Source organism: Notothenia rossii, assembly GCF_949606895.1.
Source record: "Notothenia rossii genome assembly, chromosome: 2".
NCBI lineage: Eukaryota > Metazoa > Chordata > Actinopteri > Perciformes > Nototheniidae > Notothenia > Notothenia rossii.
Genome location: NC_136904.1, coordinates 43,769,375 through 43,788,890, shown reverse-complemented (window position 1 = coordinate 43,788,890; position 19,516 = coordinate 43,769,375). Strand labels below are relative to the sequence as shown.

Genomic DNA, 19,516 nt, shown 5'->3' with positions numbered 1-19,516 from the left:
AGAGTTCACTTCTGAGCGAGCTAGACAGTGAGTTGGCAGTGTTCCATTGGTCGGTTTCCCTTCTGGGCGGGATCCCAAGTAGTAAGTCCGCAGTTGTTGATTCCATGTTGCTTCTGTACGCGCGTGGGTGTGTGTGTGTGTGTGTGTGTGTGTGTGTGTGTGTGTGTGTGTGTGTGTGTGTGTGTGTGTGTGTGTGTGTGTGTGTGTGTGTGTGTGTGTGTGTGTGTGTGTGTGTGTGTGTGTGTGTGTGTGTTTCTGTCCCTCTGCCCTTAGGCAGATCCCCCAATCAATGATTTGGAGTCATGACAGAGGACTCTTTGACAGGACACATACTCATTCCCCCTAAACATCTTCAACACACACATCCTATCATGTATTTTATCACACAACAGTCACCTGTTTTTCTTTATGAAAGCCATATTTGTAAATATCCAAACGCCATCGTCCCATGACAGTCCCCGAATCAGTCAACCAACATAAGTTAATTGTTCTTGTGGCTTAATGGCTTCCCTGAACTTCCCTTCACCCCAAAGTCAGCTTACTAGGAATCAATACATTTTATTGATAAGCTCAAAAGGACGTCTATCTCGTTTACTGCTGGGTGACCCAAGTCTCAAGGCCTGCAGGATGTGTAGGAGATAAACATTAATTCTACAAGACTTTAACTGCCTTATATCTGAAAATGTATCTGGGAATTCCCCTGTTAATTGCAAGGACTATTGATAATTAACAGAGAGACCCTAGGGGCCTCTTCTTGGTATCTGCTAGGCAGAAGTCACTCAATGCAGAAATCACAAGTTTAACACACATTAAGGTGACATTAAAATGAATATACCAGATTGAACTTTCCTGCCATAACACGTTACTTTAATACTTCAAATAATTCAAATAATACTTCAATTCCCCCTTTTGGTCTCACCCCACGAGACCAACTCACATAAGACATTTGAAACACAACTACTGTCATTCTTTGCTACTGTGTCTGTCCCCCTTCATTAAACCTTTGGGAACAGAACACAACTTTCAATGTCAGTGAAGGAACTATCAGAGTGCGAACCTGAGTGCCAGACAGCAGCATCCTTGCGTGTTGTTGAATCCTCAGGGCCCCCCTCCCCCTCAAAGGAATACGCCAACAAGGGCAGCTGATAGGGAGGGGGAGATGCGGCCTTTCCTTCAAAGGTGGAACTGATGAATCTGATCAGAGAGAAGTAGACTCCTCTGCTGCCTCGAGAAGTCCCCCAGCCCGCTGACGCCAGCTTCCGAGTCATCTGCTGTAGGGATGTCCGCGAGGTCCTTCTCCTCCAGTCCGATGATGACAGCTTCCGAGTCGTCTGCTGTAGGGATGTCCTCGTTGACGATAGCCAGGTCCGCCCTGATGTCTTCCAAGGTCCTAGCCGGAGTGTTCCCCGCCGCACACTGGCTCCAGTAGTACCCGATGTCCCCCTTTTCTCCTCGGCGGACGGCATGAGATGTCCTCTGGGTCACTCTGTAGAGGCCGGAGAACCTGGGGTTGAGCCACGTAGGCCTGACGACCTTCAGCCAGACGAACTCCGCTGTGTCGGCCTCCTGCTCCTTGGGTCCCCCTTTTGGCGTCAGGAACCTGTGTGGAGAAATCTGATACCCACCCCTCAAGTCTACGCTCAGGGCTTCTGGGCCCTCAGGTGTTTGAACCACAGCTGGTAGGCCGCTTGGAGCCTGTTGGTGGGGTGTCTTAAAACAACAGCTGTCTGTGAACAGGTTTTCTAAATTAGTTGCAGACCTCCTATCTGCCAGTGCAGCTTCAGAATCCTAATACTTGGCCTGTGTCAACAAAATAAACCCCAACATCTTCAAGTGAACTAAATAACATATCTCAATAGTTCTGAATTTCTGACAAGCATCTGTGTTATTATAAATGAAATCCTTGAGATCCTATTTAAAATGTAAATATAATATGAACTGCTAATGTTTCTGGTAATGGAACACACTAATGTTATGGATTAAAAACAACTAAAATCATGATACTGACAAAGTGAATAATTTCCTGGTGATACTGCTTCTACCCGTCACTGCTTAGATATTATCAAGCTGAAAAAATGAATACAGAAATCCAACATACTGTCATCAAATGTCTTTCTATTATGAATTTAAATTAAATGTAGATCCCAATAATGATCTAAAACAAAAAGTCTATGGCTTTTACTTCTTTACCAGGCTAGTTACAAGATGTTGTCCAAAATAAATTATATCTCATTACATTAATATGTTTTAACTTAGCTGTAATATGTTCTTTCTACATTTCAAACCTCAGTTACTTTAATACCTGTTGAAATATTACAAAATTGTTTAATTATCACAGTTCACCTTATCTGGTATTCTCATTCTGGAATTACCTCTCTCAGTAGCCCCTTGGCCACTGATTCTGCATCTGTGTTACCTGTTATAACTCAATCAATATTAGAAACATGTCAACATTTTTTAGGAAACTTCTCGTTTCCTTTGGAGCTCCAGAATAATGTGTTAGTCTAAAAACATGCTTGGTTAGTCATTGTTTTAGAATCATGCAGTTGCACTGATCACATTCAGACATCCATTCACACTGTCAGTTAGGGTCAAAGGTCATTTGGTCTCAGTCTTTTGGCCATGTCGTGCTCTGCAGAGACTTTAATATTCTACTAGCTGGAATTGTACTAGTGACATCATTGTGTTGATGTCAACCAATGCAACAAAGTTTTTCTCGTGTTCGCAGCACCATTTTCTTCAGATGTTTAACAAACAAATTATCAATACACTTTATTAATATACCGCCCGTAGGAAACACAATACCTGACAAATGTTCATGCAAGGCATTCTTAAGTGAACCTGCAGAAAACAGACTTTTGAATTAATATTCCAAATTAATCAACAATAATAACAATAATCCATTTTATCAATTTGTTTAGCCTTAGAAGTGAACATACCTCATAATGTTACATCAGGATGTTAAACTAAGCTTTGGCCAAATCAATCATTATTACTGTTTCAGATCTGACTGGAGGTTGATCAAACAAAACCTTCTTTTTTTTGTTTTGTTTACATCATGCAAACCACTACCACATTTTCCAATTTCAGCATCAGCCTTGTTACTCTAAATTAACATCTTAAATAGGAGTATTAGAAATGAAACAAATATTTAATCTTCAGAAATGTTCTTAACAAATGGAGAGTAATGCCATCTCTCTATCTAGTGAATAGCCAACATATTTAAAAATGTCAGATATACAAAAATAAGCCTAAATACTCTTTTACGATTAAAGTCTAAAGCTAGACCTAAGCTGAACAGTTTTGGTAATGGACAATTTAATCCAAAAACAAAACAAAACTGGACTTGTGTTCTTATTATGTGTTCTTCAAAATACATTAGTAAATACCTTCTGAAGCATTCACAATATAACTAACCCTCTCTAGGATATGAAATCCATTAATCTTTAACCAGATACTATTTCCCTATTTATTTTTAGTTCATGATAATAATGGTATAACGTCCACACGTTTTCCCATAGCTAGTCACTATGTCAAGATTATCATGTGTGACATAATAATCAGATGTCTTGTTTGCCAAACAAGGATATTAAACTTTAATCTTTTCAGTATTCCAGACCATCATTAAACAATCAGCCTCCCTTCCTAAACACTAAGCATATCGTTCTACACCACCTTCTGGTAAACTCTTGCACAGTTATGCTGTAAAATCATTGCATGATTTCTTCAGAGTCTGAACAGACTGAGACCAGCCTGTCTCTTGATCTTGTCATATTGAGAACAGTCAATGATTCATTGTCCTCTTCAGCTGTAGTCAGTGGCAGGGCCCCCAAAAAGCTAGAACCGACCCTGGTCAGTGGGCTCCAAGGAAACTCTCTCTGGCATTGGGATGTCCTGAGGGGGAAGGGACCTCTGGATCAATGTGATACAATCAGCAGACACACGTTGTCCTCTGTACAGCAGAAATCCCCAAAAACTGCAGTACCTCTTCACACCACTGTTGCCTTGACAACGAGGCACAAGCAAACTGTCAATACCTCCTCAGAGATGCGTTCTTTGCACAGTTCTTCTGTTTCTGTAATGAGCAACTTTTCACCAACACACTGATTCAGAGTACAACCCAAAGGTGGCGCACAACTATCCAATGCTGCTGTAATCACAGCAAATCAGCTACTGAGAAAAACTCAATGTAAATCTCTCCCCCAGTGGGTGACAAAATAAAACAGCTGAGTGTCTATATGGTCAGGAATGCTGAAACATGTGAATGTTAAACCCATTAATGGTAACAGTCTTCCTATTCTTCATTACTTCAGTTCTAAGTTAATAGGCAAAAACAAAGACACCTTTCTTAACCACTATAGATTCATCTTTTATCTACTTGCTTATTCTATTCTTTTTCAAATTGTTTATCTAAGTTGTGTGTTACAAGCATGGTTAGATTTGTAACAGAATACAAAACTAACTGTATTCAGCGCTATATTTAAAACAAGTAATCTGACTACAGTTAATGAATATATTTTTGGAACACTTAAAGGAATTATTACAAAATGTAATCTTCATTATTACTAAAGCTGAAACCTAAATAAATCAATCCGGAACATTTTTCTGTCCTTATTAATTAATTGTTTCAATAAAAACTAAAAAGCATTGTGAAAACTCCCATTTTGAGAACAAATCTCAACACTTTTATTCCATCTAAGCACGAATGTTTATGACAAACTCGTCCTATTAATCCCATACGGTCTTTAATGGTATCAATTGTGAACTTTTCTTAATATTTATTGTAAATACAACGTATGTTCTCTTTAGAACAAAGACAGGATAGTTGCAGCTGAAACTGGTTAAGAGCAATGTTCTGTTAACCTAGATAAGCCTGTTGTTCTTATATCTAGTAAATATATTCTTATTTTATGTTACTCATAAAACAATATGACATTTTCCAGAATAGTAGTAACTCTATATAACCTGTACTCTCTCTATACTTCTTCAAACCATCTGACTTTTCTCTCTCTCTTCCTCTCTGCGCCCTGCAGCTGCCGGCCCAAGCTTCTCTCATCAAAACCTCTTTTGTTCTCCAACTGTGTGAGATGGCTTTTAGCCTCGTGCAGCACCTCTGTCATGCTTAAACATTAACAGATTCCCTCTGACAAACTTACAAAAACCTTCTTTTTACTTTCTACTCCTTCTTCATAAACTTAAAAACACCATTGTGGTGGATCGTTTACGTTTTCAGTTTCCTATCTACTTTAAACAACCATCAACTGAGAGTAACTGTATATGATAATAACTCCTAAATAACATTACAACATATATTTCTTCCAATGAGTTCGTTATTGCATGTCTAACAAATTCTCCTCTTTCCATGTCGTATTCTAGATGGAAAAATCCACCTATTATATTTAATTTGAATAAAGCCTTAACTTTAATGTACTTCATATACTCAGTAAATCTCTTTTTACTTTCCCCTAAGGTGACTGTATGTAATATAATTTTCCTTGAAGTATAATTAAGTACAATCCTTAGTTAATGACAAATACCATGAAATTCACAACGCAATGCAACGGTATCAATCAGTTCTCAAAGACTATGTTTAAATAGCAGCAAATCATTGTTTCTTATTTATTTCAATATATCTACCACTTCAAATCACACCTTGACCTGTTAATTTTCAATGTATTTCCCTCCAACTTCAGGCATTAGAGAAAAAAGCAAGCAGACACACTCCGGGCTGCTGCTTCTGCTCTCGAGAGGAAAAAAGGGGGGGAACTCTCACAGACAAATACTGACACCCCCCCTCTCTCCCCCGCTGCAGCTCTCAGCCTTTTTAGGAGAAGGGGGGCTTCTTTCAACAATTAACACTTCTGCTATCCTTTTATTCAATTTTTCTGCTTGAACCCACTGTTCTCGTAAACTCTTAACTCACGCTCCTCTCGTTCAAATTCTCCCTTTATTATGACTTCGTATCTATTCATCTGACTTACTGTCTTTGTTACCAGTAAATATTCAAAGAAAAAATTCCCCGTACAGTCTATTCAGCTTTTATTGTCCGATGTTTATTCCAACAAGTTTAGCGAGCCTCTCAGCGCGCTTCAACACCCTCTTTCAAAGATGTGACGCTGACATGGAGTCGTAACCCAGGTTTACAGAACTCTTTATCGTGAAGTTTGGCTTTATAGATTCAACCCCGACAGAACCAAGGATTAATGAGGTCCGGTCACTTCAAAATTGCTTTTTGAAGGTTGCGTTACTCTCCTTTGGATTTACTTATAACTCAACTTCGATTCCTATGAACCTAAGAATAGTTATTCAGATTTGTTCCTGGATGGTCGTCTCAAAACAGCCACTGAACATCCCCCAACGAGTCTTCAGCCGTCTCCTTTCTGAAAAAATTGCGGGGCCTTTCACCTTCGTCTTACATACTTCGTTGATTCACTTTTATGTAATATAACTTTCCTACCTATCTAAAATATGTATTTGTATATTCCACCGCAACAACTATGACACCGGAATATGTCTCTGACAACTCTAAAATGTAGTTTAGCCAATTACAGACCTTCGATAGAAACAGGCTCGTCTGCTCACCTTTCAATTGTAGGATCCTCGTTTTAGTTGTCAGAGATTATTCTAGGCCTCTTCTCCCGACCATTCGTCTGCTGGCTGCTGATTTTCCTCTCAAAAACCCTACTCATGACGTCACCACGTCATGACGTCATCACGTCGGGGAAACACCATTTGTTGGGGCAGAATCTCTGCTCCGCGCTGTTCCTATATGAGCGGGTTCTCAAAAGAAGGAAAAATTCAAAGCAGCCAGGATAAGGGTTAAACAATAATCTGCTTTAATGGCAAAAACATACAAATACATCACCTAATCACGAAGCACTCTGCAGAGTACTCCGGGCTCAGGTTCTACCACCGTGTGAGACACGTCTCAGGAACGGCAAGTCAAAAACAAGAGCCCCGATCTTCAAAATGATCACAACATTTATACACAGAGTTCACTTCTGAGCGAGCTAGACAGTGAGTTGGCAGTGTTCCATTGGTCGGTTTCCCTTCTGGGCGGGATCCCAAGTAGTAAGTCCGCAGTTGTTGATTCCATGTTGCTTCTGTGCGTGTGTGTGTGTGTGTGTCTGTTTCTGTCCCTCTGCCCTTAGGCAGATCCCCCAATCAATGATTTGGAGTCATGACAGAGGACTCTTTGACAGGACACATACTCATTCCCCCTAAACATCTTCAACACACACAAACATCGTATCATGTATCACCATCATGTATCACCGCAACAACTATGACACCGGAATATGTCTCTGACAACTCTAAAATGTAGTTTAGCCAATTACAGACCTTCGATAGAAACAGGCTCGTCTGCTCACCTTTCAATTGTAGGATCCTCGTTTTAGTTGTCAGAGATTATTCTAGGCCTCTTCTCCCGACCATTCGTCCGCTGGCTGCTGATTTTCCTCTCAAAAACCCTACTCATGACGTCACCACGTCATGACGTCATCACGTCGGGGAAACACCATTTGTTGGGGCAGAATCTCTGCTCCGCGCTGTTCCTATATGAGCGGGTTCTCAAAAGAAGGAACAATTCAAAGCAGCCAGGATAAGGGTTAAACAATAATCTGCTTTAATGGCAAAAACATACAAATACATCACCTAATCACGAAGCACTCTGCAGAGTACTCCGGGCTCAGGTTCTACCACCGTGTGAGACACGTCTCAGGAACGGCAAGTCAAAAAGAAGAGCCCCGATCTTCAAAATGATCACAACATTTATACACAGAGTTCACTTCTGAGCGAGCTAGACAGTGAGTTGGCAGTGTTCCATTGGTCGGTTTCCCTTCTGGGCGGGATCCCAAGTAGTAAGTCCGCAGTTGTTGATTCCATGTTGCTTCTGTGCGCGTGTGTGTGTGTGTGTGTGTGTGTGTGTGTGTGTGTGTGTGTGTGTGTGTGTGTGTGTGTGTGTGTGTGTGTGTGTGTGTGTCTGTTTCTGTCCCTCTGACCTTGAGTTGTTTAAAATATAGATTTCCTCTCAAATTAAACCCACCCTCTCTGTCTACAAACAATGTTTTTAATTTCCTAGGAAGTACATTATGTCTGGCTCTGTCATGATTTGTGCCGTTTTAAATTTAACCAGATCAATGAACTTCAATATGTGTGACTTCAAAAATAATACATTAGTGTTTTCAAGATATCCAACATTATTGATAACTATGTCTATGTTATCTAGTATTAATTGCACCTGTGGATTTGTTTTATGTTTTCCAAATAACATAATCTTTGTTTTGCTTATATTTAATGATAATTTGTTTGTGTCAAACCAATGTTTTACTTTAATCATTTCTGCTGTTATCACTTCCATTATCTCTTTCAAAAATATTAGTGTCATCTGCAAATAAAATAAATTTCAATATATTTGATACTCTACAAATGTCGTTGGTGTATATTATGAACAGCTTTAGACCCAACACGGACCCCTGAGGTACTCCACAAGTTATGTTAATGTATTCTGATTTATGTTCACCAATTTCAACAAATTGTTGTCTGTTGCTTAAATAATCTCTCACCCAGTTTAATCCCACTCCTCTGATGCCATACCGTTCCAGTTTTATCAGTAAAATATTGTGATCTATGGTGTCAAATGCTTTTTGTAAGTCTATAAATATTCCCACTGCTTGTTTTTTATTGTCCATGGAGTTTGCTATTTCCTCACTTAATTCCATTAGTGCCATAGATGTTGATCTATCTTTCCTGAATCCATATTGACTGTCGTCCAAAAGCTGATGTGTTTCCATGAAACTGTCAAGTCTTTTTGTAAAAACTTTTTCAAGGATCTTGGAAATCTGAGAGCAATGAAACAGGTCTGTAATTTTTGTAATGGTGTTTATCCCCAGTTTTAAATAATGGTATAACTTTTGCTATTTTCATTTTATTTGGGAGTTTGCCAGATTGAAAAGACAAGTTAAAGAGATGAGTCAATGGTTCTGCAATTTCTTCAATAATGTTTTTTACTATAATCATATCAATATTATTCCAATCGGTCGAGGATTTGCTTTTACATATTCGCACAGTATCGATGATTTATTTTTCTTCGACTGGTGTGAGGAAGAAAGAGCTATTGTTTTCATTCCAGAGGTCCATATCTTCCCCTTTAGTGGTTTCTAAGGTTTTAATTTGTTCTTCCAGATCTGGCCCCACATTTACAAATAATTCATTAAAACCATTAACCACATCTTCTGTATTATTAATAACATTATTTTTGTCCACAAAAAACTCAGGGTAACCAGAGCTTTTTGCTCCATTTCTAATGACACTATTTAATACTTTCCATAAACCTTTCATATTCTTCTTATTATTCTCTAATATTTTATTATAGTATTCTTTTTTACATATCCTCAGAATATGGGTTAATTTATTCTTATATCTTTTATATTTATTTTCTGCTTCTGAAGTTCTATATTTTATGAATTGTCTATATAGTGTATTTTTCTTTTTGCAGGCATTTGTTATGCCATTGGTGATCCATGCACTGTGAGTTTGTTTGTGTCTCTCTCTGCATTGTTTCACAGTTTTTGTCATAAAGTGCTTTAAAGATGTTTAGAAATTCATATAGGCCTTGTCAATATCGTCTCTCTCATATACTACCCTCCAATTCTGCTTTAGTAAGTCATTCTTAAATGCAATTATGTTATCTTCAGTTCTCAATCTTTTGTATTTGAAATGGCTGGCGACTTTCGGTTTCTTATAACTGCAGTGATAGACAATAAAAACAGGTAAATGATCACTTATGTCACTATGTAATAGTCCGCCCACTGTATTGTTTGCCATAATGTTTGTGAATATGTTGTCTATTAATGTAGCAGAATGATAAGTGACTCTACTAGGTCTGGTAATTTTAGGATACAAACCCATATAAAAACAGTATGTGTGTATATAAATGAATTAATACAAGTGTATATATATATATTTTATATATATATGTACATATATATATATATATATATATATATAAAATAGTATAATTAAATAATGCTGTCAGATAAATGAAGTAACAGTTAAGGTTATATTCAATATTACTATGCACTTACACCAGCTGATAAGATATTTAAAACGTCTTTTGTTTGTCCTGAAAACGACATTTGAAGATACACACAGGCTATTTATAGATGATAAAACACCAGTAATACAATCTCAGGACTCTTCGATATGGCTTTGATTTTAGGATCGTTTACTTTCAGTCAACAAATCCTTTGGAAAGACAAAAAACAACTATTCAATATTCTGCTTTACCGCGACCGCTAACTGCCGAAAATGAAGTCTATGACGCTATCGTGTAGAGCAGGGATCACCAACTACATTTGTCCAAGGGCCAAAATGTATCCAATAGACACTTTTGCGGGCCAGCAATTTTTGAAAGTAGTCAGAATACTACGGAGCCCCCAAGGGGACATGGAGAAGAAAAAATATATATATATGTTTTGCGAGATCTCGCAAAACCCCTTTGCGAGATCTCGCAATACTTTTGCGAGATCTCGCAAAACCCCTTTGCGAGATCTCGCAATACTTTTGCGAGATCCCGCAAAAATGTTCGTTTAGCGCAATGTACTTCCGGCCGGTTCAGTTTGGCAACCTACAGTACTCTGGGGCAGCTTGTAACAGATGAAAGAGTCATGGAGGAGGATTTGGAAAGCTTTCTTCGCTCGAGAGAGGTCCCACAAGAGGACATCATGAAAATGCAAAGTGACAAGGTGCGTAGAACATTCATTCAATTCACGGAATAAGTTACCGTAACAGCACAGAGCCTGGAAAAGTCAAACACTTTATAAGTAATATGGAGGTAGCATGGCAGTTAAAAAATCCTTCTGTAAAACGTTTAATGCTGACTTCTGAATTTGATAAGCGCCGTTTGTTTACAAGTTAAGTGTTAGGGTGCTAGGTAGCAAGCTAGTGGTTGTTGGTAATGTATTAGTTATTTTATTTTTGCAGGTTGACAAGGCAGTGCTAACCTACGGAGCCCCCAAGGGGACATGGAGAAGAAAAAAAAAAAAAATGTTTTGCGAGATCTCGCAAAACCTTTGCGAGATCTCGCAAAGGTTTTCATTTCGCTCAATGTACTTCCGGGTCAGTTCAGCGACACAGAAACCACAACAATGGAGCAGTTAATCGATTTTTACTTTGAGCTTGGCTTAAAATATAAAGACATAACATCAGTGCTTGGCAATAGGCACAGGTTTATCATAAGTGAAAGACACCTCAAGAGGAAACTCCGAGCGAGGGGACATGCACGTCGACATGTATACTCTGAGCTTGCGGTCCTGGTGGATTTCATTCGCAACCAGTTGCAGTACTCTGGGCAGCTTCATGGGTACCGCTGGATGTATGCAAAATGCAGAGTGCATGGACTGCGTGTGAAGAAGGAGGATGTGCGCTTGGTACTGAAGGAGCTGGATCCCAGAGGAGTGGCATTAAGGCAAGCAGGACGACTCAGACGAAGGCGTTACTTCTCCAAAGGGCCAAACTTCATCTGGCACCTGGATTCGTATGATAAACTGAAGCCATATGGCATTTGTATAAATGGATGTATCGATGGGTATTCAAGAAAAATTATCTGGCTTAATGCCTACACAACAAGTAGTGACCCAAAGTTGATTGGGGGATATTACATGGAAGCAGTGCAGCGTTTAGGGGGCTGCCCTAGACTGGTGAGGGGCGATCTTGGAACAGAAAATGGCTATGTTCGAGGCATTCAGCGTTTCCTCGTACCTACTAGCCCAGACGGCACCCATGAAAGCTACTTGGAGGGAGCCAACACCGCCAATCAACGAATCGAGTATTGGTGGGGTTTTCTTCGCAGAGAGTGCGCGGAGTTTTGGATGTGCTTATTTGGAGACCTCAGAGACAACGGGCATTTTGATGGTGGATTTCTGGACAAAAGCCTCCTTCAATTTTGTTGCATGGGACTCATCCAGGTGAGTTAATACATTGTGTGTATGTGCTGTGCGTGTGAGTTAGAGGAGAGAAAAAGAAAGAGAGGAGAGAGTGAAGGACACAGACAGAGGGCGGGATTGGTGGTTATGTGTGAATGCCATAATGTTGTTCTCTATTTAAGTTGATGCGTATGTACAGTTCTTACTAAATGTATTACATTCTTTTTAACAGGATGAGTTGGATGACACTGCACAGGTTTGGAACGCGCACACCATCAGGCCGTCGAGAAACCTGAACGTCCCCAGCGGTCGGCCAAATGTGATGTATGCTGTGCCTGACCTTTACCGGACAAGAGACTACCTTTCCCCTGTTGAAGACGAACACGTTCAACTGTGCAAAAATGAATGTGTCTTTCGGCTGGCCATACCATGTGATCCAGATGTGTACGAACTATGCCACATCTTTATGGGCGAGTCCCATCTGACTCTTCAAACAGACCCATATCAGGCTGTGAACTTGTATATGCACCTAAGAGAGGCCATCAGTGCATCTCTCTAAATCATATACCGTGACATTGGAACTCACCGTCACCGCACTGCTTGTTTGTTTCTGGGAGTATATAGCTCTTATGCCTGTAGTTTCTTTCACAAAGTAGTAATGCTACTCACTGCATTTGCTTGATGAACTTAGGTCATGTGTGTGCATAGCTCATATAATTAATTTGAAATCCTATCTTTAAGTTGACTAAGAATTTAGAATATGTCAGTAAAGTCTAAGCTGTTGAATATTTTAGATTCTGTAGACACCAGTCCTGTTAAGGTGTTATGAACTGTAAGATGACTAAAATACTGCCTTGTCAACATCACTCCCCCCTTTTATATACATGTGATGGCATGACCCTGTCCTCACTGTGCAGCTCCTTCAGTGACAGGCTGCTGCACCCCCGCTGTCTCAGAGAGAGGGAGCAGCGGTCAGACTATATAACCAGTACAGCCCCTAGTAGACCCCCCCCCCACACACACACAATAACACAGACTATAACACCCCCTGTTGTTAAATACCAACCATGTGCAATATATATATGCCGTTAATAACTGTGCAATATATACCTATAAACTTTTACAGGATGTGTATTTTGTAAATTGTCTAACTTTGTTTAAATTATAATTTGTTTATCTTTAATACTTTTTTATGCATGCTTCTTAGGTAACATTAAGCTGTCTTTGGCTCTTTTCTGCTGTAACAATGTAAATGTCCCCTCTGTTGGACTAATAAAGGTATTCATTGGGTGAGGCGTGTGGCGCAGTGGATAGAGCCTTGTTATGGGGATCAGATGGTCAGAGGTTCAAACCCCACTGCATGTCGTTGTGTCTAGGCAAGACACTTCACCCCAAATTGCTCCTTGTCCACAGTATTGAGTATGTAAGTCGCTTTGGATAAAAGCGTCTAACCAGTAACATGTAATGTATTCTGATGTGTTTTCGAACTGTGAAACAAAAATAGTGTGTGTGAAAATGTATAGGACTTTAGTAATGCTAGAACCAAGTAGTACGAACATCAAGTTACATGTAATTAACAGAAAACACAGTGATGCCTGTGTTGACAGGCACTTTAATGTCAGAAAGGGGTAGAAAATAACAGCACAAGCTGATCTTTTAACAGTGTGGAAATATTAATAATAATTTTGTATTTGTATCTAGTGTGAAATCCTGGCTTGCAACCCTGATTCAATTTAAAATGTGCCTAATCAGTTTGGTTTGTCAATTTATTAAGACCAATTGAGAAATAAAAAAATAAAACATTGCACATTATGTATACGTCACTTCATATGCACATCTACATACACACGATTTCTGTTTCTAAAGAAAATAGCATTGAGTTATAATTCGGTGCCATGTTAAGATGGCAGTAAATGAAAGTGATATGTTGGTAATATTATTTATACATTCTGAGGGCTTGTAATTAGAGGGTAGTCTTTTCAGGCCACATTTCACACTTTCAACATCACCTTTTTGTAAACAGGATCTAACATAACTATTTCCACATTAAATTTCAAACATTTTTTTTCTGAGAGTTATCAAAAAGGACTGACTCTTTAACACCATAACATCAACAATTAACAATTCGACCAGTGACGGACAACACCGTTTAGCTTTCTTAGCTGCAAAAAAAACACACTTAATCTCAGCCTCTAAACTGGGTTACGATCAAACTGACAAAAACACAGAAAACTGCAGTCATTCTCAAAGCATATTAAAAAAAAAATGTAATATCCTTGTTAAAGCAGAAAATTGAATTGCAGACTGCTCATTACACGGTTCAGTGCATCAGTTGTTTCAATGAAAAAAAAAACACAAAAATATCAAATCAAAATAATATTCCAAACTGTTACTATCAGGCCTGATAATGACTGCTCTCAAGTTCAAAGGATATCCATTTCAAAGTAGTTGCTGGACAGGATATTGTCAAATTCCGTGCGAAATTCAGGGAAAGAGCTGTAGGTACACGGTATTTCAAGGATAGCTCCACAGGTATGAGCAACAGGCCTTCTGCTGAGCCCAGTTTCAGCATTAAAGCACACCCCAATTCTGTCAACACATATGACAGAAGAACCAGTGCAGAAACGCAGGATTTTTTCAGCTTTGGCTTGGTCAGCATTTTTCACATATCGTTGGAGGTGGTTGAAAGTGGTCTGTTCTCTCTGAGACAGCACCACGTTGGTTGTTTCAAACAGTTGGGACACTCTTCTGCCTGTGGCTTTCTTCTTCTCATACAGAGACAACACACTGTCCTTGTCAGGCAGTTTCAGCTGTACAAGTGACATGGGTGTCAAGAAGCAATCGACGATATACTTTGGCTCTTGGAGAATGGCTTTATGAGCCATTGTTTCGATGGCAGGCTCCATGTTGTTCTTTGCCGGTAGGAAATGGGAACCCATCCTTGTGAAAAGGTCGAGCAAGTCCTCTTCATCACTCTCCTCCATTGTGCCCTGGAGAGCCTTCTCCACAGCTGATCTCTCAACAGGAGAGAGGTAGTTGAGAAACGATGTCATCAGGATGTCTACATCAACGGAGTCGACTCCATGAATGCAGGCTAAAATGAAAGCCTTTGATAGCCTCACTGGCATGACACCATGGTCCAGTAATCCTTTCACCCAGATCCGTCCAACTGCTTGCCATTCAGCCTCACAGAAATCTGGCCTCAGCCTTGGAACTCGCTCTGCTTCCCCTTCACACGTTTCAAGAAATTGCTCCCAGAATGCAGTGTAAACCTCCCTTGACACTCCATTATCATCAATAGCATTTTCATTTACAAAGTCCATCTTTAGAGTCAAATGTATTATGCTACTGTCCATAAATACAGCCAAAAGATCTTCAACAACCTTTGTCCTGTGAATTGATGCACGTCGCGTGCTCTCTGGATTTCATGAGCCTTCAGCTGAGGTTGATGGGGATAGTTGGCTGCTCGAATTTAAAAGCAAATCCTGTAGTAGAAGAACGAATCATACAAACACACACAAAAAGATTGGTCAATGAATGAAGCAGAGGCCAAAATGTCCTAATTGTTAAAATGTTGAGTATGAATCAAGGTCCATATAATATTGGATTCTATGTTTTTCCCATAATGCAACTCAAAAGCTATTTTTTACAAGACCTTCTTTCCAACTCCACCACACCTCCAGTTTATAACACAGACTTTCTATTTGTTGTCTCCAATTCAAAGCCGAGGTAACACTGAAAACTTCAGTATAAAAATCATCAAAGTTACTTTTTTTATACCTGACCGAGCTCCTCCAGAGCTCTCAGGACAGTATACAAATGTTTTACAGGCCACAGTTATGTGAAATCTTACAAGACCGGTAGTTTAAAGGATGTGTTCAGGGTTTCTTGCAGTGATGCATCTTACCTGTGCTGTTTGCACTGTATCCTCATGTATGGACACATGTGCCGAAGGCAGGCCAAAATCAGAGGACAAGGGGAGTAGTAAATCCTGCATTGGTACTCCATTCATCTCCGCACTCTGAAGGATGAATTAAGTATGTTATTAATTGACAGCAGACACTTTGAAGTCTTAGACGTTATTGCAGACCGTAATTTACAAAAGTATTTCCGTAATAGTCTTCAACATCATCTTCTATTTAAAACCAGAAATACTTGTACGTGTTTATAAAAACTACTGCACAATCACAAGTCAAAACGACTCTGTTGCTTTCCACTTCTACTGCAGCTTGCTAAATAACACCATTTATTTTAATACAAGTTGTACATGACTTTGCTATACCACTATACACAACAAATGGTAGTTTGATATAGAAATTATCGCAAAAAAAGGAGAATTGTGAAGTTGTGCATGCCACCATGAGTTATGAGCTTATGAGCAAAATTAAAATCTTTGTGGAATTCCACAGGTTTTCATCAGGTCTTGTTTGGTTTGTTGAAATGTGAAAGGTTCTAAAGCAGCATAAACTATTAAATGTTAATCAATATGCTGTGGCAAAATGAAGCTCTAAATATACAAGGGGTGAGCTAACATTTCAGTAAGTACAGTAAGCGTTTCACAGCACTGTAGGTTATTTCATTCGTGTGTCCAAAGAATAATCGGGGAACAGAATACATATGCAATAAAAATAAAAGGACATGGTACATTTTTTTCAAAGTAGGAATGCACATTTGACTTTTTCTATAAATTGAATCGAATTTACTGACTATTGAAATCCAACAAAAAACTACAGTATGTAATTGATTGAATTGAAGTAGCAATACATTTCTCAATCTTTTCTGTGTTTACTGGTTTGGTTTTAATACATATATTTGCATTTCTACCCCCTTACCCAAACACTTTCCTGATCACATTACCTGAGTGACATCCTCATGTGTGACGTCATTCCATTTTATCACAACTATCTCATCACCACCTGCTCCCCAAAGATCATCTTCCGGATCCCATACAAGTGTATCTGCCTCGTCTGTTGGGGTTGAATGGGAGCGATGTGATTGCCTTGGACCTTCTGCTGTCACAGTGTCAGAGGTTGATCTTTGTTTTTTGGATCTTGGTTGTATCTGGAAATGCTACAAAAAAACAACTTTTGTAGTCAGCAGTAATTTGTAATAATGGCAGGGAGAAAAACATGTTTCACAATTAATATCAAATGGTGTGCAAAAAAATACATATGACTACACATTAGCCTATTAAGCATAAAGGTACTGTGCAATAACTTTTAGATATTCTTCAATTTTCCCTCAGAGTCTCTAAGATAAGTGATATGTTTCAAAGCATTACAAATAAAAGTATGAAATAGCAAAAAAATATGCAACAAAAAGAAATGTATGCATCTGACCACACATGTCAACAACAAAGTCCTGGAAAAATTGAAACATACAGAGGTGAAAGTATGTTGGTAACGCCTTGGACAAAAGCGTGTGCTAAATAGCCCTACCATAACTATAGCTATGTAGAAAGTTGCTGACTAACTGTGGTGACTGATGGCACACAATGGAACCTTTCTGTTTTATGAAATCCATATACATCATTTCTTTATTTAGTTATTACCTGAAGTTTAATCTTCAAGCACTATCTCTTTCCATCTGTCCCTGTCATTAAAGTGACTTTATATTTCCTACTGCCACAAACCTGATCACTATTGTCGCTGTCAGATGAATATCCATGTTCTGGCAGATCTGTAATCAATTCATCTGCATCAACAGATCCATGTGAGTCTGCTCCCTCAGTGATGGCAACAGATGAATCTACAGATAAGGAATCTTCTCTAACTGTTTCTACCTCAGATGGGGATTGATCTTTTGGGTGGGCTTCTTCTTTTGTGGATATGTAAAATCTAAGCAGCTTCAGTTTAGTTTGTTCATAAAGTCTGCCAACAGTGTCATCTGAAGGGATCTGGTTTCTTTTAAAATCACAGACATCAAAGGTAAAGTCTTCAACTCGCCCTTTTGTTGAGTGGCCATTTGGGAAGAATAGCTTCTTTCCCATTTCCAAAAGCTGAGCAACAGTTGTTGTTTTTTCCACCGATGCATGTCTTGTTCCCCCGCCATTGCAGGTCCTCACTTGTTGGTATTCCTTATTGTGAAAATGAAGCCATCCAATTTCAATCTTCCTGGTAGTCTTTTCTGCTGCGTTATTTCTTTGTCTTGACATCCCTTCACCTTCTTTTTGAAACACACCTGATGCACCACACAATGCTCCTTTTGTTTTTGATTTACTTTTCCGTGCTCCTATTTTATCTCTTAATGTCTGTAGAAGAGTTTCTTTATCTGTGCTGCGCTTTGTTTGTTGACAGAAGGAGAGGACAGCTACTCGGTCACCATATGAAGTGATATACTTTGCCATTTGTTCATCATTCATGATGGTTAGCACTGCCTTGTCAACCTGCAAAAATAAAATAACTAATACATTACCAACAACCACTAGCTTGCTACCTAGCACCCTAACACTTAACTTGTAAACAAACGGCGCTTATCAAATTCAGAAGTCAGCATTAAACGTTTTACAGAAGGATTTTTTAACTGCCATGCTACCTCCATATTACTTATAAAGTGTTTGACTTTTCCAGGCTCTGTGCTGTTACGGTAACTTATTCCGTGAATTGAATGAATGTTCTACGCACCTTGTCACTTTGCATTTTCATGATGTCCTCTTGTGGGACCTCTCTCGAGCGAAGAAAGCTTTCCAAATCCTCCTCCATGACTCTTTCATCTGTTACAAGCTGCCCCAGAGTACTGTAGGTTGCCAAACTGAACCGGCCGGAAGTACATTGCGCTAAACGAACATTTTTGCGGGATCTCGCAAAGGGGTTTTACGAGATCTCGCAAAAGTATTGCGAGATCTCGCAAAGGGGTTTTGCGAGATCTCGCAAAAGTATTGCGAGATCTCGCAAAGGTTTTGCGATATCTCGCAAAACATATATATATATTTTTTTTCTTCTCCATGTCCCCTTGGGGGCTCCATAGAATACAGTTACAGTTACGTCTTAAAAAACGTATTCAGATTACTTTTAGAATACTTTTGGAATGCTTTATTTTTCCATAACAGATAGGTATGTTTTGGTAAACAGGAGACACTTATTTTACTGTTTTAATGGCTTATCAAGAACTCAAACACAACATCTTAGAGTCATTCTGGACAGCTCCCTCTCATCTGCACCCCACATAAAAAACATCACCCGGACTGCATTCTTTGTACTGTCTTAAAACCTTTCCTTGGAATATGTTATGAATTGTAAGGTGTCCTTAGGTGCTTTGAAAGGCGCCCCTAAATAGAATGAATTATCGTTATTTATGATCTTAAACGATGTAATAACTTTTAAAACTGTTTCCAGTCACTTGCCCCATGCATTCAGCAGCAGCAGGCCATTCACTTTGATTTTATCCCGTTACGAAATGTCATAATTTCGACAATAAATAAATGCTACATAAACGTTATCTTGCACATTTTATCTAACCATCTCCGTTTCTAACTTTCAATATATTTTAAAAGAGATCTCTCTCTCATTTGCGTGCGGGGGCGGGGCCCCAAAGACACCATCTCTCTCGCTCACAGACATGCTGCAGCGCTGTGCAGTGTGCACACAGTTCTG

General features: G+C 39.2%; 1 protein-coding gene and 1 long non-coding RNA gene across 2 annotated transcripts; one reads left to right on the top strand and one right to left on the bottom strand.

Annotated features, from left to right (window-relative positions):
- Positions 1-11,419: 11,419 nt before the first annotated feature.
- LOC307030250 (uncharacterized protein) lies at positions 11,420-13,214 on the top strand. The gene is made up of 2 exons (XM_079666575.1): positions 11,420-11,966; positions 12,157-13,214. Exons 1-2 carry the CDS (start codon positions 11,661-11,663, stop codon positions 12,481-12,483), a joined length of 633 nt encoding a protein of 210 aa, XP_079522701.1. The 5' UTR covers positions 11,420-11,660; the 3' UTR covers positions 12,484-13,214.
- Positions 13,215-13,676: 462 nt separating this feature from the next.
- Positions 13,677-18,715, bottom strand: LOC307030251. Its single transcript, XR_013805589.1, has 4 exons — positions 18,548-18,715; positions 16,782-16,994; positions 15,832-15,945; positions 13,677-15,409 (listed from the first exon to the last, which is right to left on the bottom strand). It is a non-coding gene; the product is annotated as an uncharacterized lncRNA (long non-coding RNA).
- Positions 18,716-19,516: the final 801 nt, after the last annotated feature.